Below are 14,555 nucleotides of genomic sequence, written 5' to 3'. Positions count from 1 at the left end.
GCAGGACCTGGCACTTAGCCTTGTTGGAAGCCACGTGGTTGGACTTGTCCCATCGATCCAGCCTACCCAGATCCCTCTGCAGAGCCTCCCTACCCTCAAGTAGATCAACACTCCTGTCCAACTTGGTGTTGCTTGCAAATTTACTGAGGGTGCACTCAATCCTGTCATCCTGATCACTGATAAAAATGTTAAACAAAACTGGCTCTAAGAATGAAGGCTGGGTTTTGCCACTGGTGACCAGTTGCCAACTGGATTGAAGTCCCTTCACTAGGGCATTTTGGGCCTGACCATACAGCTTGTTTTTCACCCAGCAAACTCTGCACCTGTCCAAGCCATGAGCAGCCAGATTCTCCAGGACAATACTGTGGGAAACAGTATCAAACACTTCACAGGTAACAACATCCACAGTCTTTTCCTCATCTGATAAGTGGGTCATCTTGTCATGTAAGGAGATCAGATTAGTCAAGTAGGACCTGCCTTCCATAAACCCATGCTGGTTGCATCTGATCACTCCGTTGTCCCATGCGTGCTGGATCGTGACATTCGAGATGATCTGCTCCATAACCTTCCCTAATACCAAGGTCAGACTGCCAGGCCTGTTGTTCCCCAGATCTTCCATTCTGCCCTTCTTGTAGATTGATGTCGTATTAGCTAACCTCCAGTCAGCTGGGGCCTCCCTGGATAGCCAGGATTGTTGGTAGATTAATGAATACTGTGTGGCAATGAATCTCTGTGTTCTCTGCCACCCGTATGAGGCAATTTCTTGGTCTCCCACTTCTTCAGTTTCAACCTCTATTATAAAAATATGAGCCAGTTTCAGTTAAATCTAGTATCTTGCTTTTATGTACATGTATATATGCATTTTTGATTGTCTTAAAAGATGTGTAGGTGCAGAAAACAGCTTGAATATTCTTGCTGGATGACTTTTTTGCAAGTTTCAAAGGTCATTCTCTGGTATAGAGCAAGTGAATGTAAAACACATTGATGTGTATGTATATCTTTAGATGTATATGTAAAGAAGTATTTTGCATACAAGAAGGAAACTATTCCAGCTTCAACTTCTGTTTCCATCATACACATTTGAAAAGATTTTAAACACTGGTTCTTATTCCTCTGTAATTAAGGGTTATGGTTCATAGGCAATGTACCCTAATTAGAAAGTGAGAGGAATACTTCTGGAAAAAGCTAGGCTTTGCCATGACAATTTTCAACCTTTGCTCTTCAGGTTAATCTTTTCCTTATGTCTGCTAATCATTTGCTCTGTAAGAGCAGGTCATGCTGTGGTAGTGGACATTGAAGGTTTCAGAGTTCAGTAGTGGAATAACAACTAATAAAACAATTTATGTTAAAAATAGTGATATTAATGAAAAGGTTTCCTGCTTTTTTGTTTTTGATAAAAGTGTTCCTGTCATACTATTTCTTGAATCTTTAAAGGACCATACTCAGCTTGCCAAGTCATATATTACAAAGTGGAAATTGTCATTATCTACTTGTGAAACTTCAATTTCAGACATCCTCACACATTTAGCTGACTGAAACTTTATGCTAATATACTACTCTGCACTTCTTTCACTTCAGTACACAAAATGAAGACTACTGAAAACATCCTTAACAGTGTACAAACAACACTTACCTGTGTTTGTAATCTTTTCTGGCAAGCTGTTAGCTCATAACAATGTACTTGATCACAACCTTTGTACTTCTTAAAGCAATAATCTGATTTTTGTGTAACTCTGCCTAACACAAAGGACCAATACCTGATCAGCTGCTAGAATTTCACTGTAAATCTAATGCTATAGGTGCCAGTCCAGTTTATTATTTCAGGCAGCAGAAGGCCAATGAAGACTGAAATGAATTAGTATGTTGAGTCACATCAACTGCATGCTACTCTAGCAGTCTCTGAAAGATGAAAGTAATATAGGTGGGCTTCTTGAGGGGAAAAGTTACGTAATATAGTAATTCAGGGAAAAAAAAATACTCCCCCTCTTAAAAAAAAAAAAGAAAGGCAAACAAGCTTTACTTTACTGCCTGTTTTTTGTGATGTGTACTGCCTGTTTTTGTGAATTTTTTTGGCTCGCTTACATTTTTCAGGCAGTCCAGAGGGGCATCTTCTTAAAGGTAGTTTTTGATACTAAAGAATGAAAATGACCATTAAATATAACATATACTTTCTATTGGTACCTCTCTGAAACATAAACCATAACACATTTTCTCCCAATAACTCTCAAAAAACTTGGGCCTAGAGCTAAAGACATATCTCATGCTGTTAATGTCTTTGTCTTTAGAAATAAACTGTGTTGTTCTTAAAAAAACAATTCATCTTAAAAGATGGCTTTTTCCAAATATACCTTATAATATACCAAATATACCAGTAAACATCTAACTAAAGGATTCTGGTATGACACAGTTCAAGTACTGTTGCTGGTTACAAATAAAGCAGTAAGGCAGAGTTTAAATAAAAGAAAAGAATGGTTTTAATGGGGCCTTTGGTGTTAAAGGTGAACCCCAACATATCACCTTAATGTTTACCCAGATGCTAACTACTTGACCAGCTGAGAGTTTGCTCAGTTGAGAATTCATTCACTGTAGTACGTTTTAGAAGAAATAAGTTTTCTCCTCTTTGAAAAGGAGATCACAGAATCACAGAATTGTCTAGGTTGGAAGAGACCTTCAAGATCATTGAGTCCAACCTCTGACCTAACACTACCAAGTCCTCCACTAAACCATATCCCTAAGCTCTACGTCTAAATGTTTTTGAAAGACCTCCAGGGATGGTGACTCCACCACTTCCCTGGGCAGCCTGTTCCAGTGCCTCACAACCCTTTTAGTGAAGAAGTTCTTCCTAACATCTAACCTAAAACTCCCCTGGCTCAACTTAAGCCCATTCCCCCTCGTCCTGTCACCAGGCACGTAGGAGAACAGGCCAACCCCCACCTCGCTACAGCCTCCCTTGAGGTACCTAAAAAGAGCGATAAGGTCGCCCCTGAGCCTCCTCTTCTCCAGGCTGAACAAGCCCAGCTCCCTCAGCCGCTCCTCGTAGGACTTGTTCTCCAGGCCCCTCACCAGCTTGGTCGCCCTTCTCTGCACCCGCTCAAGCACCTCCATGTCCTTCTTGTAGCGAGGGGCCCAAAACTGAACGCAGTACTCGAGGTGCGGCCTCACCAGAGCTGAGTACAGGGGGACGATCACCTCCCTAGCCCTGCTGGCCACGCTGCTTCTTATACGAGCCAGGATGCCATTGGCCTTCTTGGCCACCTGAGCGCACTGCTGGCTCATATTCAGCCGACTAGCAACCAAAATTTTTATCAACCAAAAAACCACGGATTTTAGTATCCTACACCGTGTTTAAATTACCATTTGCTCTAGTAGTGTTAGTATTAATGTATGTCATTGCATGGGTAATACATGTTGGTAGTCTTGTTTTGAGATTTCACGATCAAGAGTGGTATGTGTGTTCCTGCATGGAAATGGATTGTGGACCTGAAAAGTTGGTGAGATATTTGGTTTTACTTGGGAATCAAAGCTGTATTTTCCCTTGAAGATTTTAAAGCAATGTGAAAGCCTTGCTTCTGCCTATGCAAGAAAGGTAGAAACAGTCTGTTGCTTTTCCCAGCAACTCGTTATTGCTTTTCCTTCATTTCATGAATGATAAAAGAGAACCCTTGTTAAAGGGTTCTCATAAATTACAGCTCTTATTTTCCACACTTTAACATTACATAAACTTACTTATCTTTAGCAGCGATGGTGACAACTGTGTTTGTTTGGTAGGTAGGTCTTCTTGTTCATGAGATTTGGGCTACAAATAAACCATTATTATGGTTCTGGCTGTGAGTCTGGGAAGCAAGAAATTGTTTACAAAATCAAGATTCTTTAAGAGGATATTCAGCCAGCAGGGTATTTCGGGGAGTGCCACACAGCAGAGCAACTTGGTGCTAACCCGAGAGGCAGTGCAAGTCAATACGGGTACAGGAGTTCTGAAATTCAGAACAGCTCCAAGGTAAAGGTAGTTGAATAATGATTTTGTGTTAATCTGATTTAAGCACTTCTATGTGTGTTTCTTACTACTTCTTGTCCAACTCTCCACTTCTTTCAAATACAAGATCGTTAAATACTGATTTTAGCATACCGAGCTTTGAGGAGCAAGGTACTCTTGATGGTCAGCCTTTACCAGAAATGAGTTCTGTATCTCATCCATGCATCATCTTTTTTGTAATCCTGGGATTACAGAAGGTCCAAGCCTTGGTTACTCAGTTTGAGTGTGTGGGTTTTTCTGTATAATGTGATTTGGGAAAGAGAGTAGCTAGTCGGAGATGTAACTTGTTACTTGTATAGCAAATAATTTTAAAGGTAAGAGAAGCAGTACCAATTTTCAGATACTCACTGCTGAGGCAGTTGAAAAAACAGTGTTCAATATCTTCTCCTTAATACTGTTGTTCAGGGAGTTACAACAAAAGTATTTACTGACATACTCCTCTTGGCCTGAATGGTGGTGGCGTTTCAGGCACTGGAATTAAGTAGATGTCTTAGTTGATTACTTGGAGCTGATGGAGCAAGTCGTGCTGGTCTTAGTTGGGACAGAGTTAATTTTTGTCATAAAGGCAAATGTGTTGCTGTGCTTTGGATTTTTAAGAAATCAGTGGTGATAACACAGAAATATTTCAGTTTTTGTTGAGTAGTGGTAGCACAGAAAAACTTTTCTGCTTCTCTGGTTGCCCTGCCAACAAGGTGGCTGGGGTTGCACCAGGAGCTGGGAGGGGGCAGAGTCAGGACAGCTGGCCAAGGCTGGCCAAAGGGATGTTCTATGACATATGAGGGTGTGCTCAGCAGTAAAAACTGGGGGGAGAGGAGGAGAGAAGGTTGTTAGAGGGATGGCATTTTCTTCCCAAGTAACCATTGCTGAATGGTTGCTTGAGAGTGGGAAGCAGTGAATTAATCAGTTCTTTTGCCTTGCTTGCACATGCAGTTTTTGCTTTATCTAGTGAACTTTATCTCTTTATCTCAGCCCATGAATTCTTACACTTTACCTTTCTGATTCTCTCCTGTTCCACTGTTTGGGGAGTGAACAAGCAGCTAGCTGTGTGATACTTAGCTGCCTGCCAAAGTTAAACCACAACACAGTTACAGAGACCACTTAGCAGCTATTACCTAGATGTCTGTAAGGAAGCAGCATCATGCTCAATTTGCACAGGTTTACTTACTGTGCTTAAAAATAAATTGAGAAGCTGTATCTCATTTGCTGGCACGTTTGTTTTCTGTCTAATTGGAGTGTCTTATTTGCAGGTATTTTCAAGTAATATTTTTCAATTGCTCTTTCTAGAGTCCATAAGTGTATTGAATGATGCTCTAAGTCAGATAGAGTCTCAAGGGAGCATATCCATGAATTCCACAAGCTCTGGATCAGTGGCCTCTTCATCTGTTAATACAGTGAGTACCTCTGTCTAACAGACACACTCAAAGCTAGTTGAAAACAGCTTAGACACGTGTTCTGATGGTGATTAACTTCTACTCTGGCTTGCTGTCTGCAAAAAGAAGGTAGTAACCTCTGAAGAAAAGAAGCTAAATAAAAAAACTTACCCAGACTTCAGTTTTCATTTTTCTTACTGTTGATGGAAAAACTTGAGACTAAATAAACCAAATAATGTAGAATACAAATGCTTGTAAATTCTGTAAACCTTTTTACCTAGGTGTTGTTCAGAAGAGGAAGCAGAGGACACATACAATGTGTTTTTGCTCTGTCTCCTTTTTAAAATATACCTAGTTTTCCCTCTTTTCAATTTTGTGATGGTATTAACTATTTCATTCATGGTTTGTTCCAGAAAAACTTACACGTTACTGGGAGCAGAGACATATTAAGTTATACCATTTACTCTTGAAGTAAATTGCTAGCAGCAAGATATAATGCATTATTATATTTGTTGCAGTACAAGCAACCTTAATCTAGCATTACTCTATTTTTATTTCTCATGCGTCATGTTTACATGCAACTATACTTAAAAAAAAAAAAGTTCAAATGTGAATTTTGTTTGATATGAGAATTATAGAAAGAATGCAAGTGCAGTGTCAAATACTATGAAGTTTTATTTTACACTAATCTGTAATTTTCAGACCAACATCGTTGGCCGGCAATTGACTACCAAGGTGTATGCATATACTCACTTAGAGCCTATTCTATATGCTCTTGGTGTGGGAATGTCAACTAAGGATCCAGATCACCTGAAATTTCTCTTTGAAGGAAGTGAAGAGTTCTGCTGCTTACCTACTTTTGGAGTAATTCCTGCTCAGACTTCAATGTTTGATGGTATTCCTTCTCTTCCAGGACTAAATATTGATCTTGCAAAGGTATGGAAGAGCTAAGTATCTAATCTTGTTTGTCTTCTGTGTAACTATAAAATTGCTTTAATTAGTGCATTTATAATGTTAATAGGTGCCCTCAATTTTAGAAAAGGAAAATTTGGTGTTTATAGTATTGCATTCTAAGAAATTATTTATTTCACTTATACAAACTATATCTTCATAAGACAATATGAATTATGAGTTTTGTGTTAAATTGTAGTTTGTGCCTACTGTGTTTTTATTAAATTCTCCAAAGCTTAAATCTTGCTTTGAAAGTACTTGCTTTGAAAATACTTCGAAAATACAATGTAAAATTAGGGAAAAAACAAACAAAAGAACAAAAAAACCCACACACTTCTTGTTTCTTTGTTTATTCTGAACACTTACTAAAATATCTGCATATTTCCTTGCCATAGTGATTGTGCACAGTGGGGGGCAACTGAATACATTGTTGTTATAGTGTTGCCTGTCTCTACATAGATGCTGCATGGTGAGCAATATCTGGAACTGTATAAGCCATTACCAACCTCAGGTCAGTCCTTTTATATTGCTGATTTGCTTGTCACTATGACAACACGTCTTGTAGCCACATCATAAGCACAAATATGGAAGGTGTGCTTCCAATTGTATTTTTTTTTTTTTGAATATTTTTTTACAAGGAGTGAGGGGGAAGAGAGGCTACCTGTTGCATTATTGAAGGAATTCTGAAACACTGTTTATGGGGTTCAGTGGTGCTGTTCTGTAGTGTATTTAGTAAACTTGTGCCTAATCTGAAATAATAAAAGCAAGTATCTATGATTTTTTTTGTTCATTTGTTTTTTCTGTAGTTGGCCTGAAAAGAAATGTGCCAAATATTAAGAAAATACATAACATGCAGGTATATTACACATAAAATTTGATATCAACTAGCAGAAATTTTAATTCTTTCTCTGAGGTTGTATCATGGTACTTTTGGGATGTTTACCAGAAAATTCTTTGTCTGTGGTTCATTCTTGTGCCTCTAAGAGAAATAGATTTAAACTATATCTGCAAGGGAGTAATGAACATCTTTATGAGGAGGGTAAAAGTCACTTACATTTCTTCCTGTAAAAATTAAGGTATTAGTTACTGTTTTAAAAAGCACCTTTTGTAGATCGCTGTGTTTTCCCTGATTACAGCACTTGAGAGATGCTCATTAGATTCATTCAGGATACACATGCATGTGTCTGGGTTTCCTCATTAGTTGTTTTCGGAAATAATTTTTTTCAGATTATAGAAGGAAAGAAATCTTAAAAGCAATGGATTAATAGCATATCTTAGAGAAACAAAATAAGGTGTGTGAAAATTTTATTAATTTCAAAGAAGGCTGATAATTGTTAATGGATTTTCAGTACTCATAAACCTGTTTGTTTTTCCATTCCATAGGCTGACCATATAAGTATGTATGGTAACATCTTTCTAGAGCAATAGTTTCTTTAAAGGCAAACTTCATAAACGTACAGACCCAGGACCTGAGTTGAGCTGCTGTTCTGTAAAACTGTAGTTGTCTCAGCCCTCTTGAAATCTGTGGACAAACCATATGTGGTAGAATCTGTTTTGGACTTAGTGAAGTGATGTATTCGTGTTTGAAGCATGGTTTGCGTTTAGCTCTGCATACACAAACAGTTGCAAGATTTAAAGAAAAAAAAAACACAAATAACCAAACAATCAAGATTGGAAAATATTACCACTTTTTTATCATGGTGATTGTGATTATTACGACTTTCATTATGATAATTATTACTGTAAAAATAGTGTATCAAGACTGATCTTGAAAGTTCTTGAAGCAAAACTTAGTGATTCTAAAATACGTACATGTTCTTATTGCCTTACAGGACAACTAACTTCAGTTTCAACTATTGCTGATATACTTGACAAAGGTTCGGGAGCAGTCTTGCTAATAGATGGTGAGAAAGTTTATAATTTTCCTAGGCGATGCAATGAAATTTGAGAGGCTTATTTTATAGCTGTAAGAGTATCTGCCAGCCTTTCTGCGGTAAAGACTTTTACCTTTTTAAGTTCTATTGAGAGCTGAGAAATGAGCTAATTATCAGTAGCTGTGTAACTGTATAATGTCATTGTACTTGGGCAGTTAAGGTACTAAAATTAAGAACACTGTTTTTTGGAAAAAGATTTCAGAGAAGATTTGATTTCTTCCTGTGTTAAGTGGAATAGTGCACTGTGCAAACTGAACAAAGTTCTTATTAATAATAGTTAGCCTGGTCTGAAAGTAGCAATTTTAGCTAGAGGGCATTTGTCCACCAAAACCCTATTTCCTTTCTCTTGGATACAAGTTAAGGGATCAGTACATCTCTGGAAGTTGATAAGTTGTAATTTTCTGAATTTTGGTATCTTTAGGTGTGGTATGCCAAGGACCTTGAGAAGTTAGATTAGTAGATTAATGGGCAATGTCTGTTCTTCTATTAGAGATTTTAATCTCTAATAGAAGAATCTCTAATTCCTCTTGTATTTTTATACTTCCAGTTTATAGATAACATTTTTTTAAAAAAAGATATTAATATTATTAATATAATAAAATATTAATATAACATTTAAAAAGACATTTAATGTTCCTTCTCATTGTGTTTTGCTCTGTGTTGTGCTAACATTAATTTTATCTGTCTTTCTGTGACACACAAGCTATTTTTGTGAACAGAATGTTAGTGACTTTAAATTCTTTTCAGAACTGGAAATGGTCGTTAACAATACCATAAATTTCAGTCTAAAATGTAAAGGAGTGGAGTAGGCATGAACTGGAAATAGGAAGCTGAATCTCAATGATTCGGTGTAAGGAGTTTAACTTCTGGAACAAATAACCTTAAAATAAACTTGTTCTGGAGCTTTTTTCTTAGAAGAATGTGTTACATTTTGAGAGATGGTAGTGTGCTTTACACATGAAGGCTTCTTAATAGCTTCTAATAAATCATATTTTATGGCTTAATTCTATCCTATTTAAATAAATTGCTAATGCCATATCAAACACTGAAATAAATACTAATTGCAGCACTGTGCTTTTAACATCTTAAATACTTAAAAAGTATTTTGATAGCTCATTTTTTAAATTTCAATGCTTTCATATAGATAAAATTCATGATAGTATTATTCAAAACATGATCATTTTTTCACTAGCCAAGAAATGAATTGCAGCAGTATAACAGGAAATTGTAATTATTGTCCCTTAACTTGCTAAAATGGTCTTTGGCATATTTGAAGCTAAACTGTTCTCTTGTACCATCACATGCTAGCTATGTGAAAAAAGAAGACAGCACATGACCATTCTCTTTTCTTGTCTTTCAGTGAATACCTATTGTGGAAACGATCTAGTGTGCTATAACCAGTTCTCCTTGTTCTTTGTTGGAGCTGGAGGGTTTGGTGGAAAACGAACATCAGAAAAGGCCAAGGTAAATTCAGACATTTATACTGGCAAAAAATTGTTGGTGCTGCAAGAAGGATATATACTATATCAACTAGGAAGGATACACTACCATTTCAGCAGCATAGAATAGAATAGTTCTGTTGGAAGAGACTTTCAAAGATCATTCTGTCCAACTGCTTTGAGGACTTCAGGCAAAACCAAAATTAAAGCGTATTATGGAGGGCATTATCCAGATATCCTTTTGAAGACCAACAGGCATGGGACATCAGGCACCTCTCTGGAAAGCCTGTTCCAGTGTTTGGTCACACTTACAGTAAAGTGAGGGCAGTACAAACTTGAATCTAAATAGCTCATTTTGTTGAAGAACCTGTGAGAAAAGGTACTGGTCCTGACCTGAAAAAAGCATATGTGACAATAAGAGAGCAAAGTGAGTTGCTGAGCATGCTACTGATCAAATATTCCTGCATTTAAATATTTGAAATTACAGATAGAAAATACCCTAAAAGACTATGTAATAGGTGATTCGAATTTAGATTTGAATCTAAATTAAGTTAGATTGTTCTAGTAGTGACTCAACCAAAAAGCAAAAAAGAGGTTTTGAGAACAGGTATTTTTGTATTCTGTACCCCTCTAAATTTGTCAAAAGCTGTATGCTTCACTGTAACCATCCAGTTCTTTCTACAATACCTTAATAATAAGACTTATATGAAGACTGTTGCGTCACAGGCAAGGGTGCCATTTAGTGTCATTTAAGAGTGTCTAAAATGACCTGCAGTCATCTGTGGACTTGGCATTAGAAAATAGTCTTTCAGTGAAACTGAAATTCACCTGAAATGTGTGATGTGGACACAAAGCTCCTCTAGAGGATTATTAGTATTTGGTCTTTTAGAAGAGGACCTTTTGAAGTTGACAGTCTAGCTGTCTGCAGCATGAAGTAGCTAAATTTGACACGATTAATTCCACAGAGATAGAAGAATGTAGTAACATGTCTGGGCAGTGCTAAAATCCTTAAACTCCTGCTGTAAGTCAGATGGAAGATCAGTTCAACTGACGAGTCATATTCACTTTTGCTTTTAGGATGACCAAATGTAAGCTCTGCAAACAACAGAAACTGCATGCTTTGATTCTATGTATTTAATCATTCTCAACCACACTCTCCATAGACAGACTGATAAGGAAAACTATAAATCTCTTTTTAAAAGCTAGTCTGAAGAAGGTTTTGTTTTTTCAATTTACTTTTGATCTGAAAAAAATGTAGTGGCCTTTGAGATTAGAACAAGAACAGAGAATTGGCTTTTATTTTTAAGTCTTTCAAGTAGATTCTGGGAGCTTTTCCTCTCATGCATAGCTTTAAGAGCAGAATTTTTGTCAAACTTAAGCGTAGGCAGCAAGGACAGAGTGACATGAGGTTGAGATTTTAGAGACTTAGTCCAGAGGCCTGCTGCTGAGCTGTTGGATTGTTCCAAAGTTTTTGTGATTTTAAACTTGCCTCAACTTTGCTGTTATGATCACTCTTTTATTTCTGCTTCAGTGCTTGTAAACCCAGTTGGGAATACACAATTTGTGCTTCATCAGTTTATCATTACTAATATGAAGTATAAAGTTTCATTAAGTATTTTTTTCATATGTTAAGTTTGTGCTAGTAGGTATGATCATGTATTAATACTGCAAGATTTTGCACTATTGAAAAGCTCATTTTAATTAAAAACCAAACCAAAACAAAAAAAAAAAGTAAAAAAAAAAAGACAACTGAGGAGCAAGTACTCAAACTGGTTAGGTTTGAACATGCTGTTTCTGGAAAAGACCTCTAGGTGTAGCTCTTCATAAATCTATCCCTCTGCACGAAGGAGGTTTGGAGAGCATAAAGAAGAAAAGAGAGAAGTAATCATCACTGTTTCTCACTTCTGCTGGAATGGAATTCTTGCATTTGGACGGAGAGTTAGCAAGTGACAAACAATGCCACATGAACACAAACTATTCATGTCCCAATCCATTATGTAGCTAGTCAGGTACCTGACACGTAACTGTTTTTTCCCTGAATACTGTGTTTAAGCATAGTGTCAGCTATGACAGAATGTTGTTGTGAACTAGGGCCTTAAGGCACTACAGTAAACAACAGTCTGTTCAACAGGCTATTGAAAGCTCAGTATTTCCAATAATCTGTACCGAGTTACATCTGTGACATAGAAGAAGGATGTTCTTTGGGATTTTTGGATGAAAATCTACAGTCTATATAGCTATATAAACTGAAGGTTAACCTTTTAGTCTGTATAATCTAATCTTTATAACCTCTATCAATTATGCTGAAGTTTTTTAACTTCAGACTTTCAAATCTTGAAATGCATAATGCTCCAAAGAGAAATGGGAGAAGATTCTGCGTGGTGTAGCAAATTAACAGAATATTCATCCAGATGATGTGCAGTATTCTTTGATGGAACCCTTTATGCTTCTGTTCTCTCTTTTTATAATAGTGCATGTAAAAATAGTGGTCCAAAAGAAATGGTGTTAGTTCGTGCTGGTGGTATCAATGAGCCCAGAGTAGCACCTTGGTACTTTTTATTTAAGTTTTGCACTTAAGGCAAATGCAACTTCTTCACACTATTCAGTGAAGTTTGAGAATGCTACTTAAAAAATTATTTTACATTTCAAAATACAATGAATGCCTGTTTCAGGTAACAGTCCCTCTTTTGAAAGAAGAAAATAAATACTGTCTAGTTAAGACAACATAGGAATAGCACATTCAAGGGCCTTTCTGCATGTTTCAAATGACAAATTCCTCTGGTTTGTCTTCACAAAGCTTCTTGGGAACAAAAAAACAAAGCCCAAAGCATTTCATGTACCCCTGTGCCAAAAAGAAGTCTGAAACTGATTAGACATGTGGTGTAGTATATGATTTTGTCACTTTGCACATGTACTGCACCTGCCAACCAAGGAGAAGAAATTTGCAAATTGAGGTCTATGTTGAGCAACACCTTGTGCAAGTCATGTTTCTCTTCTTCAGTTAGAGTTCTTGCCCTAATGACAGTGGCTTCCTTAATTACTCATTTGTTGGCTAGTTTCAACCAATTTATAGCTCAGTAATTCAGGTTCAATTTCTTTAAATAAACTGGAGATAGATTGGGAAGCTGTTAATGTTCTGAAAGCATGTTACGTGGTGTTCTTGTTATCAAGCTGAATAATCAGTAGATCCATTGTGGATCTTTGAAGGACAAATGCAGGAGTGATGTTTTCAAGTCTTCTATCCAATAGATGTCTTTGCTCTGCTGTTAATAAAATTGAAAGATTCTGTTGTTATTAGATGTGACAATACTCTGTACTCAGTTTCTGATGATTTTTCTTTTCTTTGGGAAAGAGCTTACACAAGTTAAGATTAAGTAGAATTCCTGCAGGTGAGAGTCAAGTTGACTGCTTTTGTTTTATAGCTTGTTTCCTTTTTTTTTTTTTTTTTTTTTGAAAACACTACAGAAAGAGAGGAAAAACGATTTCAGCTACTTTAATAGATTTGAATTCATTATGGCATTCTTTGTGTTTATTATCACCTAAGATATTCTCTGACAGTCAGCTGGTAAAGTTTATATAATCAAAACTGAACAATGAAGCTGCAGGTAGCAGACAAATAACTTTCTTACAATGTGGTTGAGCTTCGTATGCACCGTGTAATTGCAAAGAGGAAAAAAAAAGTGCAATGCAAAAAAAAAAAAAAAGAATCTGTAAGCTGTTAAAATGCCAAAAGTGATGTAGTCTGTAAGTGAGGTAATAGATTATTTTGTATTCCATTGAGCTTTTTAGAATATTATATTAAAAGCTTCACTTCCATATCTGTGTTCCAGAGCACTAATGAGATTTTGGGGGGCTTGAGCTTTTATAGATAGCTTGGAAGGAAAGTAAGCAAATTGATCAGCTAGGTGTAACTTAGATCTGATGCTTCAGGTTCAGTCTCTGCAAAGGTGATCTTGAAAGCTATTTTTTTCCTGTTTGTCTGTGAAGAAGGGGTGGGAGGAACCCTAACAACTTGGCAAATGCTGTTTTTCTTTGTACGTTTCTGCCAGTGATTCTGGCATGGGTATGGATAAAAGATTTTTACAGTGAAATATTGATACTACCACTTTTGCTTCAGGTAACGGTGAATCCACCCAAGAGACCCCCTGATGCTATACTTTCTGATGTCACAACAGCTGATCAGGTAAAGTTGTGCATGCTCAAGGTGTGAAAATGTTTGTTTTACTTGGAGAAAAGTATTGCATGATATTCACTAATGCTTTCAATTTTCTGTTATACCTCAGGTATTTATGTATACTTCATTGATAACTTGAAGCTAAAATTTATGCTATGTTACAGTGGTATATTCAATATACTAAAATATCCTTTTAATAAAACAGTGAGAATTTTATATTATATGTATTATATAAATATATAATATGTAATATAAATATTTTATATTTTGTTACTAGAAAATTCTGCACAAAGAGGAGATGAACATGCTGAGAGATTGTATTCAGTTGTAGTTTAAAAAAATTCAAAGTCTTTGCAATTTGCAATGAATGGCTCATGCAAACAGTGGCTTAAAAAATGAAAGAATTTCAAATTTCATAGTTCTGAAAATTTTAAATTTCTCTATTTGTAGTAGTCAGGGAAACCTAAAATACTGACAGATACCTCTCCAGGTGTGTTTCCCTTGTTCTATAGTCCCACTCAGTGATTTGCAGGCATCTACTTTCCAAAGGCAAAAACCCAAGTAAGTAAAACTGTCTTTTTCAGAAGGTGGAAAAATGCAGGAGTCAGACAAAGAAGGGAGAGCTATCGGCATGGAGACAACCTTAATAGCCCA

General features: G+C 36.6%; 1 protein-coding gene across 1 annotated transcript in view; it reads left to right on the top strand.

Moving 5' to 3' along the window:
• Nucleotides 1-14,555, top strand: part of HSD17B4 (hydroxysteroid 17-beta dehydrogenase 4) — a 60,905-nt gene that overhangs the window by 19,849 nt on the left and 26,501 nt on the right. Inside the window, exons 12-17 of the mRNA XM_084305480.1 lie at nt 5,318-5,424; nt 6,106-6,339; nt 6,814-6,865; nt 8,187-8,258; nt 9,649-9,752; nt 13,845-13,910. Of these exons, the coding sequence (XP_084161606.1) occupies nt 5,318-5,424; nt 6,106-6,339; nt 6,814-6,865; nt 8,187-8,258; nt 9,649-9,752; nt 13,845-13,910 (635 nt within the window). The remainder of the gene's footprint in view (nt 1-5,317; nt 5,425-6,105; nt 6,340-6,813; nt 6,866-8,186; nt 8,259-9,648; nt 9,753-13,844; nt 13,911-14,555) is intronic.

Source organism: Netta rufina, assembly GCF_964035555.1.
Source record: "Netta rufina genome assembly, chromosome: Z".
Lineage (NCBI taxonomy): Eukaryota > Metazoa > Chordata > Aves > Anseriformes > Anatidae > Netta > Netta rufina.
Note: the sequence above shows the minus strand (reverse complement) of the source record. Positions and strands in the feature narration are given on the sequence as shown.